Source organism: Capra hircus, chromosome 15 (genome assembly GCF_001704415.2).
Source record: "Capra hircus breed San Clemente chromosome 15, ASM170441v1, whole genome shotgun sequence".
Lineage (NCBI taxonomy): Eukaryota > Metazoa > Chordata > Mammalia > Artiodactyla > Bovidae > Capra > Capra hircus.
Window position 1 is genome coordinate 33,894,270 of NC_030822.1, and position 26,503 is coordinate 33,920,772.

A 26,503-nucleotide genomic window follows, 5' to 3' on the forward strand; every position below is an offset into this window, starting at 1 on the left:
ACGTATTTTACCCAGTTTCTAGACTTTATTATATGTAACTAACCTTTAGACATACTTGATGTAATTTGGATATGTTGGCAAATTTAGGATGAATCTTTTCTATGGGCTGGAGGAAAGTACTGACAATGTATTTCAGGGTGAATGAAAGATAATGATGAAAAGTGAAAGATCTAGTTCTCTTTGCAGAAATTCTTCTGTGAAGGAGAATGAAAACATTATACTGACTCATGTTGAATGGAACTGATTCAGAGATTTTACTGACATCTATACTTCTCTTCCTGGTGGCTTCCCTGGTGGCTCAGAGGGTAAAGCGTCTGCCTGCAAGGCGGAAAACCTCAGTTCAATCCCTAGGTCGGGAAGATCCCTTGGAGAAGGAAATGGCAACCCACTCCAGTACTATCGCCTGAAGAATCCCGTGGACGGAGGAATCTGGTAGGCTACAGCTCACGGGGTTGCAAAGAGCTGGAAAAGACGGAGCGATTTCACTTTCATACTTCTCTTCAGCCTATTTTTTATTTCCTAATTTACCACTTTGTGTCCCATATATTCTCTTCTAATAATTATGTTTAAATTTTGGTAACTCCAAAAGTTCTTTCCTGGGTCCTGACATTCAAGCTATACAAATACAACAGTTATTTTATCTACTCAAAAGAATTCTGTTATCTCCAATATGTCTTCTACTAGAACAACATTGCACACAATTTTTTTCATTTTCTTCACTCTGTTCCCATTAGAGAAGGCTAGCATATCTTATCCAGATTTCAGTTCATGCTGAATATTCTTTGAAAAACTGTCCCCAGTTAATTTTATTCCCAGAAGGAAAACAGGTTTTTTTCTTTATTTTAATACTTGGAAATACATTCATGCGTGTCAATCCTTATGTTTGTTGGCTTTCACTTTCTTTCTTTCTTTATTTCTTTCTTCTTTTTTCTTGTTTACTTTTTAAAATAAATTCAATATTCTTTAATATAGAGTGCCATAAATTTTAACTTTTTTACCAAAATTGTGGGTATGAATTCATTATGAAGCATACATCAATCTTGCAAACTAGGCCCTCAGCAGAGTAAGACTTAAGACCTACTTTCTGTCCATTTCTTATTTTAAAAAAGCTTGTCATTGAGTGACTTGTATCTCCAAAATCTGCTAAAGCGCCAAAATCCATAGAATATGAAGTCATTATTAATCCCTATATTAAAAAATCAATTGAGTCTCAAAAACGATACTGAGATAATTCAATGGAACCTAGTCTTTTATATAAATAATGTTTAAACAACAGGGTAGTCATTTTAAAAAAATTAATTTCTTTTTAACAAATAATAATAACTTGAAATTGATCATAACTCTAAATGTAAGATCTAAAAATTATACAATTGCTAGGAGAAAATAGCATTTTTGTGATCACGTTAGGCAAAGATTTCTTAGAAAGGACCAAAAAACATAAAACAAGAGTATAAACTGATTAATATTAGACTTCATGAAAATAAAAAATATTGGTTAACTTGCTATGAAAAGTGAAAGTGAAAGTGAAGTCACTCAGTCATGTCCACCTCTTTGCAACAGTATGGACTGTAGCCTACCATGCTTCTCTGTCCATGAGATTTTCCAGGCAAGAGTACCGGAGTGGGTTGACATGCCCATCTCCAGGGGATCTTCCCAATCCAGGAATCAGACCCAGGTCTCCTGCATTGTGGGCAGATGTTTTACCTCTGAGCCACCAGGGAAGCCCTAGCATGCTATAGAAAGAGTAAAATAAACCAGAGACAGGGAGGCAATATTTGCAAAATACATGAATGTGAATGTATTAGTCACTCAGTTGTCTGACTCTTTGTGACCCCGTGGACTATAGCTCATCAGGCTCCTCTGTCCATGGAATTGTCCAGGCAAGAATACTGGAGTAGGGTGCCATTCCCTTCTCCAGGGGATCTTCCCAACCCAGGGATTGAACCTGCATCTCCTGCATTACAGGCAGATTCTTTACCATATGATACATAGATAGTCATTAAAAAAAAAAAATCCAGGATATGCTCAAACATTTGCAACAATTTAAAAGATAAATTTATTGGAAATGGCTTTATTTAATAACTCTTCAAATATTTTCCCCTCATGAGATGGTATTGTAATACAGAAGAGAGCATAGTGTAAAGTTACAATTATTATCACAATTGAAGAAGCTAGAGATAGAAAACTAACTTAAATACACATAAACCCAGAAATGCATCCTTGCTAGATGGCTGTGCTGTGCTCAGTCATGCCCACATCTTTGTGACTCCATGGACTATGGCTCACCAAGCTCCTCTGTCCATGGTATTTTCCAAACAAGAATACTGGGGTGGATTGTCATTTCCTTCTCCAGGGGATCTTTACCACCCAGGGATCAAACCAGTTCTCCTGCATTGGCAGGTGGATTCTTTATCGCTGGGCCACCAGGGAAGCCCAGATATATTAAAATATTAAGAAATATTTAGGAATATTTCTAAAAGTACAACACAGAGATTTTTTAAAATTACTTAACATAGGCACACAAAAATACACATATGGCATTTAAGCACATGAAAAGAACCACAGCATCTTTATCTTTTAGAGGATGCAAATTAAAATTATGATCAGATGTAATAATTAGTTATCAGCCACAATAGATGAAGATTTAAAGATTGATATTGCCAATCATTGGTGATAATGAGGAACATCCAGAACTCTCATATGCAGCTGATGAGAACTTAAAATTATATGGCCATTAGTGAGAGCAGTTTGAAATGTGGTTTAAAAGTTAATCTTGCACATAAAAAATACCCTAGCATTTCCATGCTTAGTATTTATCCAAGAAGAATGAAAATGTTAATGTATGTGAGAGATTTACTCAAATAGTCATATCAGTATTGTTCTCAATGGTCTAAAATTTTAAATATGTAGTTTTGTTTGAAAATACATTAACATAAGACTTTTATTCCTTTTTTCCCCCCAATTTTATTTTATTTTTTTTTACTTTACAATACTGTATTGGTTTTGCCATACATCAACATGAATCCACCACGGGTGTACGCTAAGAATTGGCTGGAACTGCATAGCTTCTGCCTTTTTTGTTCATGGAAAGGTCTTTTCCATTGCTCAGTCTTCACTAAGCGCAGGCGGCGGAGGCGGCCGGCGGGTGCACTAAGCGTGGCCGAGAGCTACCCCACGTCCGAAGTCAGGGACAGCGGCCCAGAGTGCCAGGCTGTGATGGCGCAGGAACTGCCAGGAGGAGCCACCCCGTGCCCGAGGTCAGTGGCGGCCGGGAGGAGACACCTCACGTCCAGATCAGGGGTGGCCGGGAGAAGCCACCTCGCCCCCGAGGCCAGGGATGGTGACCCTGAGGAGCCACCCCGAGCCTGAAGCAAGGGGCGGCAGCTAGGAGGAGCCATCCATGCCCAAGGCCAAGGCCAGTGGCCAGGAGGAGCAACCTGAGGAGGGGTGGCTGAGCAGGCACAGGAGGGCCTAGAGGAGCTATCCCACGTTGAAGGTCAGGAACAGCAGCTATAAGGAGATACCCCTCCTCCAAGGTAAGGAGCAGCAGCTGCGCTTTGCTGGAGCAGCCGTGAAGAGATACCCCAAGCCCAAGGTAAGAGAAACCCAAGTAAGATGGTAGGTGTTGCAAGAGGGCATCAGAGGGCAGACACACTGAAACCATACTCACAAAAAACTAGTCAATCTAATCACACTAGGACCACAGCCTTGTCTAACTCAGTAAAACCAAGCCATGCCTGCAGGGCAACCCAAGACGGGTGGGTCATGGTGGAGAGGTCTGACAGAATGCGGTCCACTGGAGAAGGGAATGGCAAGCCACTTCAGTATTCTTGCCTTGAGAACCCCATGAACAGTATGAAAAGGCAAAATGATAGGATACCAAAAGAGGAACTCCCCAGGTCATTAGGTGCCCAATATGCTACTGGAGATCAGTGGAGAAATAACTCCAAAAAGAATGGAGGGATGGAGCCAAAGCAAAAACAATATCCAGCTGTGGATGTGACTGGTGATAGAAGCAAGACCTGATGCTGTAAAGAGCAATATTGCATAGGAACCTGGAATGTCAAGTCCATGAATCAAGGCAAATTGGAAGTGGTCAAACAAGAGATGGCAAGAGTGAATGTTGACATTCTAGGAATCAGCGAACTAAAATGGACTGGAATGGATGATTTTAACTCAGATGACCATTATATCTACTATTGCGGGCAGGAATCCCTCAGAAGAAATGGAGTAGCCATCATGGTCAACAAACGAGTCCTAAATGCAGTACTTGGATGCAATCTCAAAAACGACAGAATGATCTCTGTTCATCTCCAAGGCAAACCATTCAATATCACAGTTATCCAAGTCTATGCCCCACCCAGTAACGCTGAAGAAACTGAAGTTGAACAGTATTATAAAGACCTTCAAGACCTTTTAGAACTAACACCCCAAAAAGATGTCTTCATTATAGAGGACTGGAATGCAAAAGTAGGAAGTCAAGAAACACCTGGAGTAACAGACAGATTTGGCCTTGGAATGCGGAATGAAGAAGGGCAAAGACTAATAGAGTTTTCCCAAGAAAATGCACTGGTCATAGCAAACACCCTCTCCCAACAACACGAGAGAAGATTCTACACATGGACATCACCAGATGGTCAACACCAAAATCAGATTGATTATATTCTATGCAGCCAAAGATGGAGAAGCTCTATACAGTCAACAAAAACAAGACCAGGAGCTGACTGTGGCTCAGATCATAAACTCCTTATTGCCAAATTCAGACTCAAATTGAAGAAAATAGGGAAAACCACTAGACCACTCAGGTATGGACTAAATCAAATCCCCTATAATTATACAGTGGAAGTGAGAAAATAGATTTAAGGGTCTAGATCTGATAGGTAGAGTGCCTGATGAACTATGGACAGAGGTTCATGACATTGTACAGGAGACAGGGATCAAGACCATCCCCATGGAGAAGAAATGCAAAAAAAGCAAAATGGCTGTCTTGGGAGGCCTTACAAATAGCTGTGAAAAGAAGAGAAGTGAAAAGCAAAGGAGAAAAGGAAAGATATAAGCATCTGAATGCAGAGTTCCAAAGAATAGCAAGAAGAGATAAGAAAGCCTTCTTCAGCGATCAATGCAAAGAAATAGAGGAAAACAACAGAATGGGAAAGACTAGAGATCTCTTCAAGAAAATTAGAGATACCAAGGGAACATTTCGTGCAAAGATGGTCTCAGTAAAGGACAGAAATGGTATAGACCTAACAGAAGCAGAAGATATTAAGAAGACGTGGCAAGAATACAAGGAAGAACTGTACAAAAAAGATCTTCACGACTCAGATAATCATGATGGTGTGATCACTAATCTAGAGGCAGACATCTTGGAATGTGAAGTCAAGTGGGCCTTAGAAAGCATCACTATGAACAAAGCTAGTGGAGGTGATGGAATTCCAGTCGAACTGTTTCGATCCTGAAAGATGATGCTGTGAAAGTGCTGCACTCAATATGCCAGCAAATTTGGAAAACTCAGCAGTGGTCACAGGACTGGAAAAGGTCAGTTTTCATTCCAATTCCAAAGAAAGGCAATGCCAAAGAATGCTCAAACTACCACACAGTTGCACTCATCTCACACGCTACTAAAGAAATGCTCAAAATTCTCCAAGCCAGGCTTTAGCAATACGTGAACCGTGAACTCCCTGATGTTCAAGCTGGTTTTAGAAAAGGCAGAGGAACCAGAGATCAAATTGCCAACATCCGCCGGATCATGGAAAAAGCAAGAGAGTTCCAGAAAAACATCTATTTCTGCTTTATTGACTATGCCAAAGCCTTTGATTGTGTGGATCCCAATAAACTGTGGAAAATTCTGAAAGAGATGGGAATACCAGACCACCTAACCTGCCTCTGAGAAATCTGTATGCAGGTCAGGAAGCAACAGTTAGAACTGGACATGGAACAACAGACTGGTTCCAAAAAGGAAAAGGACTATGTCAAGGCTGTATATTGTCACCCTGCTTATTTAACTTATATGCAGAGTACATCATGAGAAACGCTGGACTGGAAGAAACACAAGCTGGAATCAAGATTGCTGGGAGAAATATCAAGAACCTCAGATATGCAGATAACACCACCCTTGTGGCAGAACATGAAGAGGAGCTAAAAAGCCTCTTGATGAAAGTAAAGAGGAGAGCGAAAAAGTTGGCTTAAAGCTCAATATTCAGAAAACGAAGATCATGGCATCCAGTCCCATCACTTCATGGGAAATAGATGCGGAAACAGTGGAAACAGTGTCAGACTTTATTTTTGGGGGCTCCAAAATCACTGCAGATGGTGACTGCAGCCATGAAATTAAAAGACGCTTACTCCTTGGAAGAAAAGTTATGAGCAACCTAGATAGTATATTCAAAAGCAGAGACATCACTTTGCCGAGTAAGGTCCGTCTAGTCAAGGCTATGGTTTTTCCAGTGGTCATGTATGGATGTGAGAGTTGGACTGTGAAGAAGGCTGAGCGCCAAAGAATTGATGCTTTTGAACTGTGCTGTTGAGAGACTCTTGAGAGTCCCTTGGACTGCAAGGAGATCAACCAGCCCATTCTGAAGGAGATCAGCCCTGGGTGTTCTTTGGAGGGACTGATGCTAAAGCTGAAACTCCAGTACTTTGGCCACCTCATGAGAAGAGTTGACTCATTGGAAAAGACTCTGATGCTGGGAAGGATTGGGGGCAGGAGGAGAAGGGGATGACCGAGGATGAGATGGCTGGATGGCATCATGGACTTGATGGACGTGAGTCTGAGTGAACTCTGAGAGATGGTGATGAACAGGGAGGCCTGGCGTGCTGCGATTCATGGGGTTGCAAAGAGTCAGACACGGCTGAGTGACTGAACTGAACTGAACTGAACTGAACAGTCTTCACTAGTCTCTACTGTTTCATATTTAGTCTCTTTTGTTTCTGTATTATTTCTGCCCCAATAAGTATTTTAATTATTTCATATTTGGATGAAAGCATAATTTTGACATAATGTTCTCTCTGCGCCAGGAGACTATTTCAAGAATATGTCTCTCTTCTCTGATGGCAGGGTTAGCAAAGTGCTGGCAGAGAGTATCAGACTTTCAGCAGAGCTCTGCTCTTGAACTAACCTCCTTCTTGCCTTCTTTCTTTCTTCCCCTTACACCCCACCCTCTTTTCTCTTTTCTCCTTATTCTTATTCTCTTCTTTGCTTCTTTCTAAGAATTAAAAGTAAACATAAATATGGAGGGCATAGTATCATGTTTAACTTAGAGAATAAATTTGGGCTTTTTCTAACAATATCAATCTGATTTAAACAATGAGAACTGATTTTTTTAAAACTGGTACACATTTATCATTTTCACACAGAAAAGATATTGCAGATTCAAAGACTTAGCAGAAATATGTTAAATCACATTGCAATAAAATACTGTAAAATAATATATTTTAAATCTATTTAGAGTTAAGGTGAGAAATATTAGATGTTAACATTAAAATATAATAATTGATACATAATTTCTTTTTAAAATTTAAGGAGTATTAGAGTGAAAATGGTTGAAGACTACTGCTCTAGAATCCCCACTCTTTTTTTTTTTAGTTAATTTATTTATTTTAATTGCAGAATAATTACTTTACAATATTGTGATGATTTTTGCCATACATCAACATGAATAGGCCACAGAATATTATTTTTAATAAGGAAGAGGTATCAATGTGTACTTGTTCAAATAAAAGTTGTTTTGTTGTTCAACGACCAAGTTGTGTCTGACCCTTTGCAAGCCCATGGACTGCAGCATGCCAGGCCTCCCTGTCCTTCACCATCTCCCAGAGTTTGCCCAAGTTCATATCCATTGAATTGGTGAAACCATCCCACGATCTCATTCTCTGTTGCCCTTTTCTCCTTCTGCCTTCAATCTTTCCCACCATCAGGGTCTTTTCCAATGAGTCAGCTGTTCACATAAGGTGGCCCATGTATTGGAACTTCAGCTTCAGTTTCAGTCCTTTCAAAGAGTATTCAGTGTTGATTTACTTTAAAATTGACTGGTTTGATCTTGCTTTCCAGGGGACTCTCAAGAGTCTTCTCCAGCACTACAGTTTAAAAGCACCAATTCTTTGACACTCTCCCTTTGTTGTCAGGCTCTCACATCCATACATGACTACTGGAAAACCATAGCCTTGACTATATGGACCTTTGTTGGCAAAGTGATGTCTTTGGTTTTTAATACACTGTCTAGGTTTGTCATAGCTTTCCTGCCAAGAAGCAATGGTCTTCTTATTTCATGACTGTAGTCACCATTCACAATGATTGTAGAGCTAAAGAAAAGGAAATCTGTCACTGCTTCCACCTTTTCCCCTTCTATTTGCCATGAACTGATGGGACTGGATGCCACAATCTTAGCATTTTTTAAAATTAATTAATTTATTTTAATTAGAGGCTAATTCTTTACAATATTGTAGTGGTTTTTGCCATACATTGACATGAATTAGCCATGAGTGTACGTGTGTCCCCCATCTTGAAACCCCTCCCACGTCCCTCCCCATCCCATCCCTCAGGGTCATCCCAGTGCCCCAGTCCTGAGTGCCCTGTCTCATGCATCAAATCTGGACTTGTGATCTATTTCACATATGGTCATAAACATGTTTCAGTGCTATTCTCTCAAACCATCCCACCCTCACCTTCTCCCACAGAGTACAAAAGTCTATTCTTTATATCTGTATCTCTTTTGCTCTCTCACATATAGGGCCATAGTTACCGTCTTTCTAAATTCCATATATATGCATTAATATACTGTATTGGTGTTTTTCTCTCTGACTTACTTCACTCTGTATCATAGGCTCCAGTTTCATCCACCTCATTAGAACTGATTCAAATGTGTTCTTTTTAATAGCTGAGTAATATTCCATTGTGTATATGTACCACAGCTTTCTTATCCATTCATCTGCTGATAGACGTCTAGGCTGCTCCCATGTCCTAACTATTGTAAACAGTGCTTTGATGAACATTGGGGTACATGGGACTCTTTCAATTCAGGTTTCCTTGGTGTGTATTCCCAGCAGTTGGATTGCTGGGTAGTATGGCCATTCAAAAGGAGATCAATCCTAGGTGCTTTTTGGAAGGAATGATGCTAAAGCTGAAACTCCAATACTTTTGCCACCTCATGCGAAGAGTTGACTCATTGGAAAAGACTCTGATGCTGGGAGAGATTAGGGGCAGGAGGAGAAGGGGACGACAGAGGATGAGATGGCTGGATGGCATCACGGACTCAATGGACATGAGTTTGAGTGAACTCTGGGAGTTGGTGATGGACAGGGAGGCCTGGATTGCTGCAATTCATGGGGTCGCAGAGTCGGACACGACTGAGAGACTGAGCTGAACTGAACTGATGGCAGTTCTATTTCCAGTTTTTTAAGGAATCTCCACAATGTTCTCCATAGTGGCTGCACTAGTTTGCATTCCCACCAACAGTGTAAGAGGGTTCCCTTTTCTCCACACTCTCTCCAGCATTTATTATTTGTAGATTTTTTGATGGTAGCTATTCTGACTGGCGTAAGTTGGTACCACATTGTGGCTTTGATTTGCATTTCTCTGATAATGAGTGATGTTGAGCATCTTTTCATGTGTTTGTTAGCCATCCATATATCTTTTTTGGAGAAATGTCTGTTTAGTTCTTTGGCCCATTTTTTGATTGGGTCGTTTATTTTTCTGGAATTGAGCTGCATAAGCTGCTTGTATATTTTTGAAATTAATTCTTTGTCAGTTGCTTCATTTGCTATTATTTTCTCCCATTCTGAAGGCTGTCTTTTCACCTTGTTTATAGTCTCCTTCATTGTGCAAAAGCTTTTAAGTTTAATTAGTTCCCATTTGTTTATCTTTGCTTTTATTTCCATTGCTCAGGAGGTGGGTCATAGAGAAACCTGCTGTGATTTATGTCGGAGTGTTTTGCCTATGTTTTCCTCTAGGAGTTTTATAGGTTCTGGTCTTACATTTAGATCTTTAATCCATTTTGAGTTTATTTTTATGTGTGGTGTCAGAAAGTGTTCTAGGTTTATTCTTTTATAAGTGGTTGACCAGTTTTCCCAGCAACACTTGTTAAAGAAATTGTCTTTTCTCCATTGTGTATTCTTGCCTCCTTTGTCAAAGATAAGGTGTACATTGATGCATGGTACAACCCCCACTCTTAATTGCCTTGCATTATACTGTCCATTCAGTAAACAGCAAAACATGCCCAAACTTATTAATAGGAGAATAAAAATTTAATAAACAATGATATTTCATCTTTTCATCCCTCAGACTTTAAAGATTTAAAGTCTGATAAAGTCCAGCAGTTGTGAAGTCATACTTAATAAAAATGTATATTTTTGTAGGTAAATTTATTATTGGGAACTGTATATTCAAAAGGTTTATAATTACTTGTTTTAGATGGTATAAAGAAAATTATGAATGAGAGATGGGAAGGGAGGTGGGAGGGGGGTTCATCATGTTTGGGAACGCATGTAAGAATTAAATATTTTAAAATTAAAAAAAATTTTTTAAAAAAGAAAAAGAAAGAGAAAAAAAAAAAAAAAAGAAACACGTATACTATCATGTAAGAAACAAATCGCCAGTCTATGTCCGATGCAGGATACAGGATGCTTGGGGCTGGTGCACGGGGATGACCCAGAGAGATGTTATAGGGAGGGAGGTGGGAGGGGGGTTCATGTTTGGGAACGCATGTACACCCGTGGTGGATTCATGTCAATGTATGGCAAAACCAATACAGTATTGTACAGTAGAATAAAGTAAAAATAAAAATTAAAAAAAAAAACAGAAAGAAAAAAAAAGAGAGCATTTAGACATTCAGTGATATTGTAGTTAGTTTTCAGTGGGTATATTACAAATTTAAAAAAAAAAAGAATGCTAAAGGAGTATATTGTAAGACATCTAAGAATCATTTCTTAATTCTCAAAGCTGTAAAATTTAGGGTTGAAAACAATATCACAGGCCATTTTTTCTAATCATTTTTTTGCTTAAATTTCCTCTTACTATCCCAGAAAAACTCACCTCATTTTGTATTTAGCCATCATGATACTTACCTTCAGTATGCAACATTTTATTCTTGTACCTTATTTTAAAAACTTCACAGATTATAGAAATATTAACTTAAAAACAATAATTTTTTCCAAATCTCACCAATTTAGTTGTAACAATTTTCAACATTTGATTTATAGTCTTCCAGGTTGCCTGGCACTAAAGGTTCTACTCATTTTAAATTGTAATTGATATTATCAAATTATCTACCCAAATGTACAATTTCCCTTATTGTTAACTGAAAACTGTTCTGGAATAGTCCCCCAAATTGCTAAAACCTCCTTTGCTATCATAAGATAAAAACTTTAGGCCATAAATTTAAGGTTGATTTTAGTATCTATTTCATAGAGAAGAGAATATAAACTTAGATTTTTTTTTCCTGTTGTCCCAGAGTTGTATTAAAACCTAAAGTTGAAGAAAAAAGTCACTAAGTATTCCTAAATTATGAATAGTTGACGTGGTTTATAAACTGTATTTGTCTCTATTGCTGCTACTGATTACCATCTCTACTGCCTACCATTTTCCCATTTCCTGCTCAAACCTCAGCACTTGAGAGAGTGAGGGCATTCATGATTTGTCCTGGAGCTTCCTTATTCCCTGCTCTTGGGAGAGCAGACAGTTGCGATTTTCCACACCTGGACACAAGGGAGTCAGATTCAAAAAATTACCATGAAGATTGTACATTTCTCCAAAAAAGTGAAAGACTGACACTCTTGTCCTTTAAATATTTAATTTCCTACAAAATCTGGAGATTAATCTGTGCATGCTATTACCACTTCTCTCTCATTACCATGTCTCTGTTTCCCTCTTGTTCACTAGGAAATAAAAAGGATAAAAAGTTTACAAACTCATGAAAATTGATCACTGTGTCAAATTTACCTCTATGCTACTATTCTGTAGCATAGTATTTATAATGGCTTAGGAATTTGATAACACTTGATGAGTTAATTAAAATGAATAATTGTACTGCTTATGAGTTTACTGCTTATGAGTTTTGTGCCTATAACTTTATGGATGACCCTGCAAATATACTGAAATTTTTAGACTTTATTTTCTCATTACAAACATAGAGATATAATTTCTGTTTGTTTTGTTTTTGATAAGAACAGCTAACATATACTTCCTCCATTTTTTAAAAGAAGACCCAGAGGACCAAGAAACAAAATCAAGAACTAGATTTATTGAGTACTTGGATACTGCAGAACATTAAGCCTTAGGCATATCTAAATTCACTGAGAGATGCACAATTTGTGAAACTTTCCAGAGCTAGATGTTTACAAGTGTACACTCAAGCAGATACTAAAAAAGTTAAAGAGAAATGTAAAGGAGAAACAATCAGTATTTTCCTCCTTTATGCTTATCATTCTCATTACCCATCTAGGATCCACAATCCTATTGACTGCTGTCATGGGCTAATAGGCAATAGCTAACATGCTTGCAAATTGAAAAAAAAAAAATTAAATAGAAAACTTGAGCAAAACTTGTTATTGGAAAAAACATTTCCAATAACAATGAATCTGCTGTTTTATCATGTTGGGGAAAAGTGTTACTACTCACAAAAAGGTAAACATAAAAGTTTTTCTCACAGCAAATTTTTTGAAGAAAATATTTTTACCATATGGACACGGATCTGCTTGGTCTTTGCACCATAAGCAAGTGGATTGAGAAATGGAGGGACCAGCAGATAAGTGCTAGAAAAGAGGATGTGAATATAAGGAGGGATGTGGGAACCAAATCTATGTGCAAAGAAGGAGAAGAAACCAAGGGAGTAGAACTGGAGGAAGACACAGATGTGAGCGACACAAGTGTTGAATGCTTTCAGCCTAGCCTCCTTCTGAGGCAAACGAAAAACTGTGATGAATACCTGTATGTAGGACAACGTGATTAACACAATGTCAAGCCCAGCAACAGTGAAGGCCACAAACAAACCATAGATTTTGTTGACCCTGATATTTTCTGCAGCCAGTTTCACGACAGCCATATGTTCACAGTAGGAATGAGAGATGACTGTTGTATGGTAAAACTGTAATCGAATCTTTATCAGTATTAGGCATGGTGTTACAAGAATGGTAGCCCTGAGTGTTACCATAGCTGCTATTTGAGTGACTAACTGGTGGGAGAAGATGGCAGCATGTCTGAGAGGATAACAGATAGCTACATAGCGGTCCAAGGCCATGGTCAGCAAGATGCCTGACTCTATGCCCTGAAATGTGTGGATGAGCCACATTTGAAGCAGGCAACAATCAAAATGTATTTCTGGTACATGAAACCAGAAGATTCCAAGCATCTTGGCCACAATGCTTGTGCTGAGAGCAATATCTGTGACTCCTAGCATGCCTAGAAAAATATACATGGGCTGATGGAGACTGTGTTCTGATTTGATGATGATGAGAAGCAAGGAGTTTCCAATCATAGCCATGAGATACATGGCACAAAATGGAATCCCAACCCAGCACTGCACAGACTCTAGGCCTGGGATCCCTATTCGTGTGAACTCAGAAGGCATGAAGACTGTGGTGTTGTAAATGGACATAGTGACCTTGGGTCTCATGATGCAAACAAAAGACATATCTCAGTCCATGCTACTTCCTCTTCTACTTCTTATTTTCATCCAAAGTCATCATATTGAGTGTATGATTTTGGTAGATCTCTCAGATCATATCATCCACCTCATATAATTTCATATAAAATATTATATCATCCATATCGTATAAAAGGTAAAAGATCCACAATGACACATCATGTTTTTAATGGGGATGACCCAGAGAGATGTTGTGGGGAGGGAGGTGGGAGGGGGGTTCATGTTTGGGAACGCATGTAAGAATTAAAGATTTTAAAATTAAAAAAAAAATTAAAAAAATTAAAAAAAAAAAAAAAAAAAAAACAATGGCATGCATAAGTCCTGTACCATCATAAAAATTGTATTGGCACGGCAGTGCGACTGCATTAGAACCAACCAAATACCTGAGTTCCCAGACGGCACTAGTGGTAAAGAACCCACCTGCCGATGCAGGAGTCATAAGAGACACAGGTTCAATCCCTGGGTTGGCACAGTACCCTGGAGGAGGATAGGGCACCTCACTCCAGTATTCTTGCTTGGAAAATCCCACAGACAGAGGAACCTGGCGGACTACAGTCCATGGGGTTGCAAAAAGTCAGACACGACTGAAGCGGCTTAGTACATACGCACAAGAACACACAAGGACTGCTTACGCAACTGCTGATGTGTCTGTCATTTCACTTCAAAGCTGTGAAAACAAAAAATTTGTTTATTTTGGTTGGAAATTATATTTTAATCAGAAGTTAATGATTCGCTCTGTATTCCACATTTCATTTACTGCTTCAGCATTCTTATTATTCTCAGTAGTCTCTCAGTCAAAGCCATTCGGTTTGGACATTGAAAGTCTGACAATATATTAGTGCAGGTTGCTCTCTAAGAAAGAGAATGAACATAGGAACACTTGTCACCTAAAAGCAAAATATATTTGTCTATGTATTGATGGTATGTATTATCTATCTCTGTGTAAAACTAGATCACCAAAACTTTCATCACCAAGTTCAGAAGAACTTGAAGGAAGAGTTTTAGAAAAGGTCATTCAAATCTGTGTACATTTGGTAAGTCTGGACCAAAGTTTCTGGATACTGTTTGACGTTTCTAGTAAAACTGAAATGTTTTGCCTATATTTCTAATAGCGGAAATGCTTCATTTTCCTGCTTAAAATAAAATATATTCTGTAATACACATTACAAAATGTTTAGAGTCAAGAGAACTCAAGAAAGCAATGTTGGCAACAGTAGCAAAATATGTAGGTATGAGGACTCATTCCTAATGACTGATGGATATAGGAACATGGGTAATTGAAATAGAGGCTTCACTCTTGGGTTTTTGCCTTCTGTTTTTCTTCTTTTCACAACGACTTGTAAGGCCTCCTCAGACAACCATTTTGCATTTCTGAATTTCTTTTTCTTGGAGATGGGCTTGATCACTGCCTCCTGTACAATGTCACGAACCTCTGTCCATAGTTCTTCAGGTGCTCTGTCTATTAGATCTAATTCCTTGAATTGATTTGTCACTTCCACTGTATAATCGTAAGGGATTTGATTCAAATCATACCTGAATGGTCTAGTGTTTTTCCCTACTTTCTTCAATTTAAGTCTGAATTTTTCCCTACTTTCTTCAATTTAAGTCTGAATTTGGCAATAAGGAGTTCATGATCTGAGCCACAGCCAGCTCCCAGTCTTGATTTTTCTGACTATATAAAACTTCTCCATCTTTGGCTGCAAAGAATATAATCAATCTGATTTCATTATTGACCATCTGATGATATCTATATGTAAAGTCTTCTCTTGTGTTGTTGGAAGCAGGTGTTTGCCATGACGAGTGGGTTCTCCTGGCAAAACTCTATTAGCCTATGACCTGTTTCATTCAGTATTCCAAGGCCAAATCTGCCTGTTACTCCAGGTGTTTCTTGACTTCCTACTTTTGCATTACCGTCCCCTATAATGAAAAGGACATCTTTTTTGGGTGTTAGTTCTAGAAGGTCTTAAAAGTCTTCATAGAATTGGTCAACTTCAGCTTGTTCAGCATTACTGGTCTGAGCAAAACTTGGATTCTGTGATATTGAATGGTTTGCCTTTGAAAGGAACAGAGATTATTCTGTCATTTTTGAGGTGCATCCAAGTACTGCATTTCGGGTCTTTTGTTGACTATGATGGCTACTCCATTTCTTCTAAGGGATTCTTTCCCACAGTAGTAGATACAATTGTCATCTGAGTTAAATTCACCCATTCCAGTCCATCTTAGTTTGCTGATTCCTAAAACATCAATGTTCACTCTTGCCATTTCCTCTTTGACAATTTCTAATTTGCCTTGATTCATGAACATAACATTCCAGGTTCCTTCACAATATTGCTCTAACAGCACCAGACTTTACTATCATCACCAGTCACATCCACAATTGGGTGTTGTTTTTGGTTTGGCTCCATTTCTTCATTCTTTCTGGAGTTATTTCTCCACGGATCTCCAGTAGAAGAGAGTTCATCTTTCAGTGTCCTATCTTTTTGCCTTTTTATACTGTTCACGGGGTTCTCAAGGCAAGAATACTGAAGTGGTTTGCTCTTCCCTTCTCCAGTGGACTGCAGCTTGTCAGAACTCTCCACCATGACCCATCCATCTTGGTAGCTGTGAAAAGAAGAGAAGCGAAAAGCAAAGGAGAAAAGGAAAGATATACCGTTTGAATGCATAGTTCCAAAGAATAGCAAGGATAGATTTAAAAAAGGCTTCCTAAGTGAACAATGCAAAGAAATAGAGGAAAACAATAGAATGGGAAAAACTAGAGATCTCTTCAAGAAAATTAGAGATACCAAGGGAAAAATTCATGCAAAGATGGGCACAATAAAGGACAGAAATAGTATGGACCTAACAGAAGCAGAAGATATTAAGAGGAGGTGAGAAGAATATACAATATAACTATACAAAAAAGATCTCCATGACCCAGATAATCACGATGGTTTGACCACTCACCTACAGCCAGACATCTGGAATGTGAAGTCAAGTGGGCCTTAGGAAGCATCACCATGAATAAAACTAGTGGAGATGATGGAATTCCAGTTGAGCTGTTTCAGATCCTGAAAGATGGTTCTGTGAAAGTGCTGTACTCAATATGCCAGCAAATTTGGAAAACTCAGCAGTGGTCACAGGACTGGAAAAGGTCAGTTTTCATTCCAATCCCCAAAAAAGGCAATGCCAAAGAATGCTCAAACTACCGCACAATTGCACTCATCTCACATGCTAGTAAAGTAACGCTCAAAATTCTCCAAGCCAGGCTTCAGCAATATGTGAACCATGAACTTTCTGATGTTCAAGCTGGTTTTTGGAAAGAGAGAGGAACCAGAGATTAAATTGCCAACATTTGCTGGATCATGGAAAAAGCAAGAGAGTTCCAGAAAAACATCTATTTCTGCTTTATTGACTATGCCAAAGCCTCTGACTGTGTGGATCACCAAACTGGAAAATTCTGGAAGAGGTGGGAATACCAGACAATCTGACCTGCCTCTTGAGAAATCTGTATGCAGGTCAGGAAGCAACAGTTAGAACTGGACATGGAACAACAGACTGGTTCTAAATTGGGAAAGGAATATGTCAAGGCTGTATATTGTCACCCTGCTTATTTTAACTTATATGCAGGGTACCTCATGAGAAACCCTGGAATGATGAAACACAAGCTGGAATCAAGATTGCTGGGAGAAATATAATAACCTCAGATATGTAGATGACTCCATCCTTATGGCAGAAAGTGAAGAAGAACTAAACAGCCTCATGTAGAAAGTGAAAAAGGAGAGTTAAAAAGTTGGCTTAAAACTCAACATTCTGAAAACTAAGATCATGGCATCCATCACTTCAAGGCAAATAGATGGGGAAACAGTGACAGACTTTATTTTGGGGGTCTCCAAATTTACTGCAGATGGTGACTGAAGCTATGAAATTAAAACACACTTGGCCCTTGGAAGAAAAGCTATGACCAACTTAGACAGCATATTAAAATACAAAAACATTACTTTGCCAACAAAGGTCCACCTAGTCAAGGCTATAGTTTTTCAAGTGGTCATGTATGGATGTGAGAGCTGGACTGTGAAGATAGCTGAGTGCCAAAGAATTGATGCTTTTGAACTGTGGTGTTGGAGAAGACTCTTAAGAGTCCCTTGGACTGCAAGGAGATCCCACCAGTCCATCCTAAAGGAAATCAGTCCTGAATACTCACTGGAAGGACTGATGTTGAAGCTGAAACTCCAATACTTTGGCCACCTGATGTGAAGAACTGACTCATTTGAAAAGACCCTGATGCTGGGAAAGATTGAAGGTGGGAGAAGAAGGGACGACAGAAGATGAGATGGTTGGATGGCATCACCAACTCAATGGATGTACGTTTGAGTAAACTGCAGGAGTTGGTGATGGACAGGGAAGCCTGGGCTGCTGCTATCCATTGGTTCGCAAAGAGTCGGGCATGAATGACTGATTCTTGGGTTTAAACTTTTCAGAACTATCATTAGCTATCATTAGCATAAGATTTGACTAATTTAGTCTCATTAATTTTTCATAAAAAAACAGAAAGTCTGTGACACTTTAGTCATTTTTTCTGAGCTGAGGCATAAGAAATTATTAGAAAATGAAGTGGTGGAAGGATGCGTTCCCTAAAAGAATTCAAATATAGAACTAACCAGAGACCTGACCTTAGAATTTCAGAAATATTTAAGATGAGAAATTTATAGCAACTCAAAAAAGAGTAATCATTACTCAATTCATTGACTTTTTGTGAAAACTTTGGTGCTTATCCATTATATGGAAGCTGTTATCTGATCAAAAGCATTTCCTATTGCATATTGTGCATTTCATACATTGCATATTTTGAAGCAAAATAATCCTCAAACCATAAATTAGAAAGATATTTGTAATTCTGTGAAAATAGGGATAGGTTTTTTTTTTCATAGATTCTTTGATAAATTTGCTTCAGATGAGTAAACTGATGATCAGCTAACCCTACAATGAATGTCAACAAATAGGGCAGTAACACAGGAAGCAGCTGTGGTTCCTGTTGCTAAACCACAAATGAAGGAATCAATAATTCATTTTAATTCTGTAGCTGTATCAGTTGACAATTATCTATGATAGACTAGTCACTAAAAGAAGCAGTTGGATATCCATAGGTTTGCTCCTCAATGACTAATTTTATGATCAATCCATACCTCACTGACAAGCAATAATCATTTTTCATTTCTAAAACATAATAAGAATTAAAATAGAAATCCTTTAAAAACAACCACAGTTTCTGAGCTTTCTAAGATGTAGGAACAATATTTGAGTTTGATCTGGTAAGTACAGACAGTGGAATGTCAGGTGGAAAATACATAATTGAGCACAGGGTTGATGGAATAGAGTGATTATTATTGAAAAATCTGGCAATGAAACATTATGGAGGTAAACTTGGGAATAGTGAAACTTACTTGCTAATTGTTGGGTGCTGGTTCTGCTCTCACTAGATTATCAGAAAAGTATTGTCGGTTCTTCATATTAACATCACTCAGCTCTTATCACACAGTGTCCCTTCTTGTTTGTGTCATGTGTTCTCAGTTCCTCTTCATTCTATTTGGACCCTGCTTTGTAACAACACTCATTCAACATCAGGAACACAAATCCATTTTGCACGGAGTCATCTGCAATGGGGAAACATCTCTGGGACAGCCTTTCATGCTTTTCTCTGGTCTCTATAACAGACATTCTCCATATTTTGTAAGTCTGCTTTAGATCATATATTTGTGTTCATTTTCTAATAAAAGCTAGGGCAAGATCTGTATTACTTGGAGGCATAACATCAATTTATTTAGTTTGAATTGAATAAGAAAGCTGCTACCCATCAGTTTATGTTCTATAATGAATGTGTAGAGAAGGAGGATTTATAAACATAAAATGAGGGGTTTATTAGCCATCAGTTAAACCACAAGGGACCCAGCAAATTATAGTTATGTCCTCTTGGGTTCATCCATACCTAATATCCCTGAAATTATTATTACACTTACAGACACATCCCTTCTCTTCTATTTTTCTCTTGCACAAAATGAATAAGAGATATTTATGCATACCAGTGTTCTTTTTATATCTCAGTTGTTTTCCTGGATCTCCTAATTTGCCAAAAAAATCTAAGCTCTACCTAAATATAGACATTTCTTTGCCAATGATTTCTACTTGAATAAATAACCTGTGACACTTTCTTTCAATGAAGCATTTTGAGAGGAAAAAATCTGTATCCATATGTTATTTTATTATGGACTTCTCATTTCCTGGAGTCTCCTTTGATTTGTATTTTATTGAAACTATTTTTGTATATTCAGTACTTTTTTTGTTTATATCTTAGAGTGATCAATAGTGGTTGACATTTATAAATCCTACTAGAGAGAGTTCTGATTAAATTGTACACATAAATAAATTTTTTCCATCCCTCACTTTACAATTTTCCCTCTTTTCCTCCTTTCTTCCTTCATAAAGAAGGTATTACATGTGTCAGATATATGAAGGTATCATTCCATGTGCTTTTAATTAAGAAAATATATCTTGAAATTTAGGGAAATAAAGAGAGACAAAATAGGATATTTTTTTATCATGAGTGCAAATAAATTCTAAGAAAGTTTTAGACACATGATACCTTTCTCTTTGAAATTTTACCCAGTTTTTAGACTTTCTTAAATGTAACTAAATTTTAGATATACTTGATGTAGCATAGGCATGTTGGCAAATTTAGGAGAAATCTTTTCTGTGGGCTGGAGGAGGTTATTTCCAATGGATTTCAGGGTGATTAAGAGATATGATGAAAAGGAAAAGATCCTAAATTTTCTTTCCAGAAATTCTTCTGTGGAGGAGAATGAAAACATTTTACTGATTCATGTTGAATGGCATTGATTCAGAGGTCCAACTGATATCTGTACTTCTCTTCAGCCTATCTTTTATTTTCTGATATACCATTTCATTTATCACCTGTTCTCTCTCAGTTCAGTTCAGTTCAGTTCAGTTCGGTCACTCAGTCATGTCGGACTCTTTGCGACTCCATGAATTGCAGCACACCAGGCCTCTCTGTCCATCACCAACTCCCGGAATTCACTCAGACTCACGTCCATCGAGTCAGTAATGCCATCCAGCCATCTCATCCTCTGTTGTCCCCTTCTCCTCCTGCCCCCAATCCCTCCCAGCATCAGAGTCTTTTCCAATGAGTCAACTCTTCGCATGAGGTGGCCAAAGTATTGGAGTTTCAGTTTTAGCATCATTCCTTCCAAAGAACACCCAGGACTGATCTCCTTTAGAATGGACTGATTGGATCTCCTTGCAGTCAACTGAGTATAAATTTTGATGTTTCCCCAAGTGTTTACCTGAGTCCTTTTGCTCAAATCATACAAATATGATGGCAATTTTATCTACTTATATCAGTTACCTTCAACATGTCATCTACTAGAACAATACTCCAACAGAATTTTTTTTTTCATTTTCTTCACTCTGTTCCCATTATAGAAGGCTGCTGCTGCTGCTGCTGCTACTGCTGCTAAATCGCTTCAGTTGTGTCCAACTCTGTGTGACCTCATAGACAGCAGCCCACCAGGCTCCCCCATCCCTGGGATTCTCCAGGCAAGAACACTGGAGTGGGTTGCCATTTCCTTCTCCAATGTATAAAAGTGAAAAGTGAAAGTGAAGTTGCTCAGTCGTGTCCGACTCTTCCTGACCCAATGGACTGCAGCCTACCAGGCTCCTCCGTCCATGGGATTTTCCATGCGAGAGTACTGGAGTGGGGTGCCATCGCCTTCTCCGTTATAGAAGGCTAGAATATCTTATTTAGATTTCAGTTCATGTGAATATATTTGAAAAACTGTCCCCAGTTAATTTTGCTCCCAGAAGCATAAATTTACTTTTTCTTTATTTTAACATTTAGAAACACCTTCATACCTAAATCAATCCTTATGCTTGTTGGGTTTTTCCTTCTTTCCTTTTCCCTTCTATTTTTCTTGTTCATTTTTTAAGAAAAGTTATTATTGTTTAACGTAGAATGTCATCAATTTTAATTTGTTTACCATGATTACAGATATGTATTCATTATGAAGCAAACGTCAGTTTTGCAATCTAGGTCATTAGCAGAGTAAGACCTAAGAACTGTTTTCTGTCCATCTCTTATTTTAATAATATGAGTCACTGAATAACTTCTATCTCCAAAATCTGCTAAACTGCCAAAAAACATACAGAATATGAGGTCAGTATTAATTGCTACATAAAAAAATCAATTGATTCTCAAAAACTATGTTGAGATAATTCAATGGAGAATAGGTGTTTTATACAAATAATATTTAAATAACAGGATACCCATTTTAAAAAATTAGCTTTGTTTTTAACAAATGATAATAAAATAACTTGAAATGGATTATAAAGCTAAACATAAGAACACTTTTGTTACGATATTAGGCAAAGATTTCCTAGAAAGGATGAAAAAGCATAATCCAAGAGCATAAAGAGATAAATTAGGGTCACTAAGAGTCGGACATGACTGAGCAACTTCACTTTCACTTTTCACTTCCATGCATTGGAGAAGGAAATGGCAACCCACTCCAGTGTTCTTGCCTGAAGAATCAGAGGGGAGGCGGAGCCTGGTGGGCTGCCGTCTATGGGGTCGAACAGAGTCAGACACGACTGAAGTAACTAAGCAGCAGCAGACGTCATAAAAATCAAAAATATCTGTTAACATGCTATTCAGTTCAGTTCAGTTCAGTCGCTCAGTCGTGTCTGACTCTCTGCGACCCCATGAATCGCAGCACGCCAGGCCTCCCTGTCCATCACCATCTCCCGGAGTTCACTCAGACTCGCGTCCATCGAGTCAGTGATGCCATCCAGCCATCTCATCCTCTGTCGTCCCCTTCTCCTCCTGCCCCCAATCCCTCCCAGCATCAGAGTCTTTTCCAATGAGTCAACTCTTCACATGAGGTGGCCAAAGTACTGGAGTTTCAGCTTAACCATCATTCCTTCCAAAGAAATCCCAGGGCTGATCTCCTTCAGAATGGACTGGTTGGATCTCCTTGCAGTCCAAGGGACTCTCAAGAGTCTTCTCCAACACCACAGTTCAAAAGCAAAATTTCTTCAGCGCTCAGCCTTCTTCACAGTCCAACTCTCACATCCATACATGACCACAGGGAAAACCATAGCCTTGACTAGACGGACCTTAGTTGGCAAAGTAATGTCTCTGCTTTTGAATATGCCATCTAGGTTGCTCATAACTTTTCTTCTAAGGAGTAAGTGTCTTTTAATTTCATGGCTGCAGTCACCATCTGCAGTGATTTTGGAGCCCCCAAAAATAAAGTCTGACACTGTTTCCACTCTTTCCCCATGAAGTGATGGGACCAGATGCCATGATCTTCGTTTTCTGAATGTTGAGCTTTAAGCAAAGTTTTTCAGTCTCCACTTTCACTTTCATCAAGAGGCTCCTTAGCTCCTCTTCACTTTCTGCCATAAGGGTGGTGTATCTGCATATTTGAGGTTATTGATATTAGATTAAGTTAAAACCAGCTACTGGGAGGAAATATTTGCAAAATACATAGTCAGAATTTTTTTTATTTAGGAAATGCACAAACATTCACAACAATAAAAAACTCATTAAAAATAATTCTTTTTAGTAACTCTTAAAGATTTTGCCCTTCGTGAGATGATAGCAGCAGCACAGAAGACAGTGGAGTGTAAAGTTATAATTATTATCAGATAGAAAACTAACTAAAATACATATAGACTCAGAAATATTAGTACATTAAGAAATATTGGGGAATATTTCTAAAAATATGTTACAGAGATTTTTAAGTTACTTCACATAAACACACAAAAAGTTATATATAGCACATGCTGCTGCTGCTGCTGCTAAGTCACTTCAGTCATGTCCGACCCTGTGCAACCCCATAGACGGCAGCCCACCAGGCTCCCCCGTCCCTGGGATTCTTCAGGCAAAAACACTGGAGTGGGTTGCCATTTGCTTCTCCAATGCATGAAGGTGAAAAGTGAAAGTGAAGTCGCTCTGTTGTATCCGACTTTTAGTGACCCCATGGACTGCAGCCTACCAGGCTCCTCCATCCATGGGATTTTCCAGGCAAGAGCATTGGAGTGGGGTGCCATCGCTTTATCCGGACATATGCACTACCATGAGTAAATTAGATAGCTAGAGGGAAGCTGCTGTATAACCCAGGGAGCTCAGATCCACCTTTTCTTAGTTTTCCTGTAGCTTATTTTTGTTTCATATGATTATGGTGAGAAAAGATGCTTGATATGGTTGGTTTAAATCTTCATAAAATTATGGAGCCTTATTTTGCATCTCAAATTATGTTCTATGCTTGAGAAAATTGCTCATGCACTTGAGGAGAGTGTGTTCTGTTACTTTTGGAGAGCATAATTTGCTCAAACCTAATAAATCCATCTGGTCTAAACTTTTATTTAAGGCCATTATTTCCTGTCTTTGTGATTCTCTGTCAGTGTGACCTATCCATTGCTCTAAGTGATAAAGACCTCTACTATTATGTGGTGATATTGTTCTTTCTCTTTTGGTCTTTTAATAATTCCTTTATATATTTCGGTGCTCCCACATTAGGTATTATTAACTTATGTTATTATGATGAATTTTACCCTGTATATAATATCTATCTTTTGCTCTTGTTACCTTTTTTGGTTTGAAGTCTATTTTGTCTGATGTGAGTGTAATAAAAGCTGTTTTCTTTAGACTGCCATTTCTTTGGAATATCATCTTCCAACCCTTCACTTTAGCCAACTTCTGTCTTTAGAGCTAAGTTTCCTATCAAAAATATGTAATTCTGTGCTATTTTTAGTCCATCCAACCAGGCTGCATCTCTTGATTGAATTCAATCCACTTTTATTTATGGTGAAAATTGACAAATAAGGACTTAGTACTGTCGTTTTATCATTTTTGTTTTCTGGTTGCTATAGATCTACATTTTTTTTCCTTGTTTTTCTCTCTGCCACTACAGATTCATGGTTTTCTTTAATGTTTCTCTGTTTCTTTTCTTTCTTTCTTTCTTTTCAATTTTGTGTCTCTTTTCTAGATTTGTAATTTGTTTAAACCATGAGATTTGTATAAAATGTCTCTTTGGTAAAATACTATTATTTTCTGCAAAAGCATCTTATCTTCATTAGCCTGTATGATTTCCATCCTTTTCCTCTTCCAATTTTATGTTTTTTTTTTTTGTTTCTGATCATGTATTAGACTGTGAATTTTTTTATTAAAATGTAGTAGCAATTTTTAAATTTTTACTTTAACCTTTCTGGTTTCTCTTCTCATGATGTCACTAATTCTGTCATGCAGACCTCAGCTTTATGACATCAACTAAACCTAATTAATTATCAAAGGTCCCATCTCCAATGACCATCATATTGGGAGGTAAGGCTTCTATATATGACTTATGAGGAGACACAGTTTGGTCACAGAATGTGTCACTCGTAGTTTGAGAAGAGTTTTATTATGGTTGTATACTGTGGTGATTTTTTTTTTCAATGTGTCAGTTGTGAAAAATTTGTGTATATTGCTTCATCCCTGTCAGTACGTCTGAGTCTAGTGTTACTGCCCTTTACTGTTACTAGAGTCATTGGCTTCAGTGTGATTGCTCTGGGAATTGAAAAATAAAAAGGGTTAAATCATATTAAGCAGAAAACAGCAAGGCCTGGAAAACTCCAGTGTTTATTTGGTGTTTGATCACAGACTATCACATGTTAGACTAGGAATGGACTTTCCAATTAGCAAGTCTAGTCTATGCTTAAAATTGAGATAACTGGGCCTTCTTGTTTGAATCTAGAAGAGGTTTATAAAGCAGGAAGAATATGGAAGGAGGGGGTCAGGCAACAGAGAGACATGACAGACTGTCAGCCATTATGAAAGGAGCAGCCGTAGTGTTGGAAGGATGGGGCCTCAGAAATTAGGAAGAAATTAGTCTCCTCCACCCCTTCATTCAAAGGATCAGGTGGACCTGTACGGAGAACATACAGATTCTTACTGGCCTTTTCATTATGCATGACACATACCTAATTTTTTCACATTTATTCATAATTATTGTCCTCTTTACAAGTGATTAAATTTGAATGAAAGTCATTTGGGCTATTTGGGCCAAAAAAAAGCTATTTGAAAAAAAGCTATTTGAAAGCTATTTGGGCTTCCCAGGTGGCTCAGTGGTAAAGAACCCATCTGCAATACAAGAGGCACAAAAGACAAGGGTTTAATTCCTGGGTTAGGAAGATCCCTGGAGAAGGAAATGGTGGCACCTCCAGTATTCTTGCCTGGAGAAATTTCATGGACAGAGGAACCTGGCAGGTTACCATCCATGGAGTCACAAGGAATTGGACATGGCTGAGCACAGCACAGCATGGATCCTAATGCTATTAATAGTAGAATGTAATGCAAACATCAATGGTAATCTTTTAAAAAAGGCAAGAAGTGCATTTGTACTGTAATATATTACCCTCATAATTATCAGGAGACACTGTTTAAGGAATGATTTCACAAAGGCTCTGAAAGTCCTGCTACTTCCTTAAATTCACAGAGTTGATATGGGATTGAGATGGACTATTAACTCGGACTTTGACTCTGAACAAAATAAATTCTCTCAGTATATAAGATTTTATTTATTCAGATAAAATATTTATTATTCAGGGGCAGCACTCAGATAATCAGGTAGAATGTGATTTACTTTGAGCTCTGTTCCTGTGTGTATTGACTACTCTCATTCTTCAGCATTGACTGATTCCATCTCATAGAGCCTGATCAAAAAAGTTTCTCTCAATATAACCAGGCAGAAATTGATTGCAGTGTTTCTTATGCAGATAAGTCAGACTTGCTCCCCTCTGCGATTGTTGACAAGTAGCAAATTCGAAACCATAAAACA

At 38.2% G+C, this 26,503-nt stretch overlaps 1 protein-coding gene across 1 annotated transcript; it reads right to left on the bottom strand.

The window, feature by feature from the left end:
- LOC102185107 (olfactory receptor 52A1-like) lies at positions 12,636-13,586 on the bottom strand. Its single transcript, XM_005689912.2, has one exon. The coding sequence runs from the start codon at positions 13,584-13,586 to the stop codon at positions 12,636-12,638; it is 951 nt and encodes a 316-aa protein (XP_005689969.2).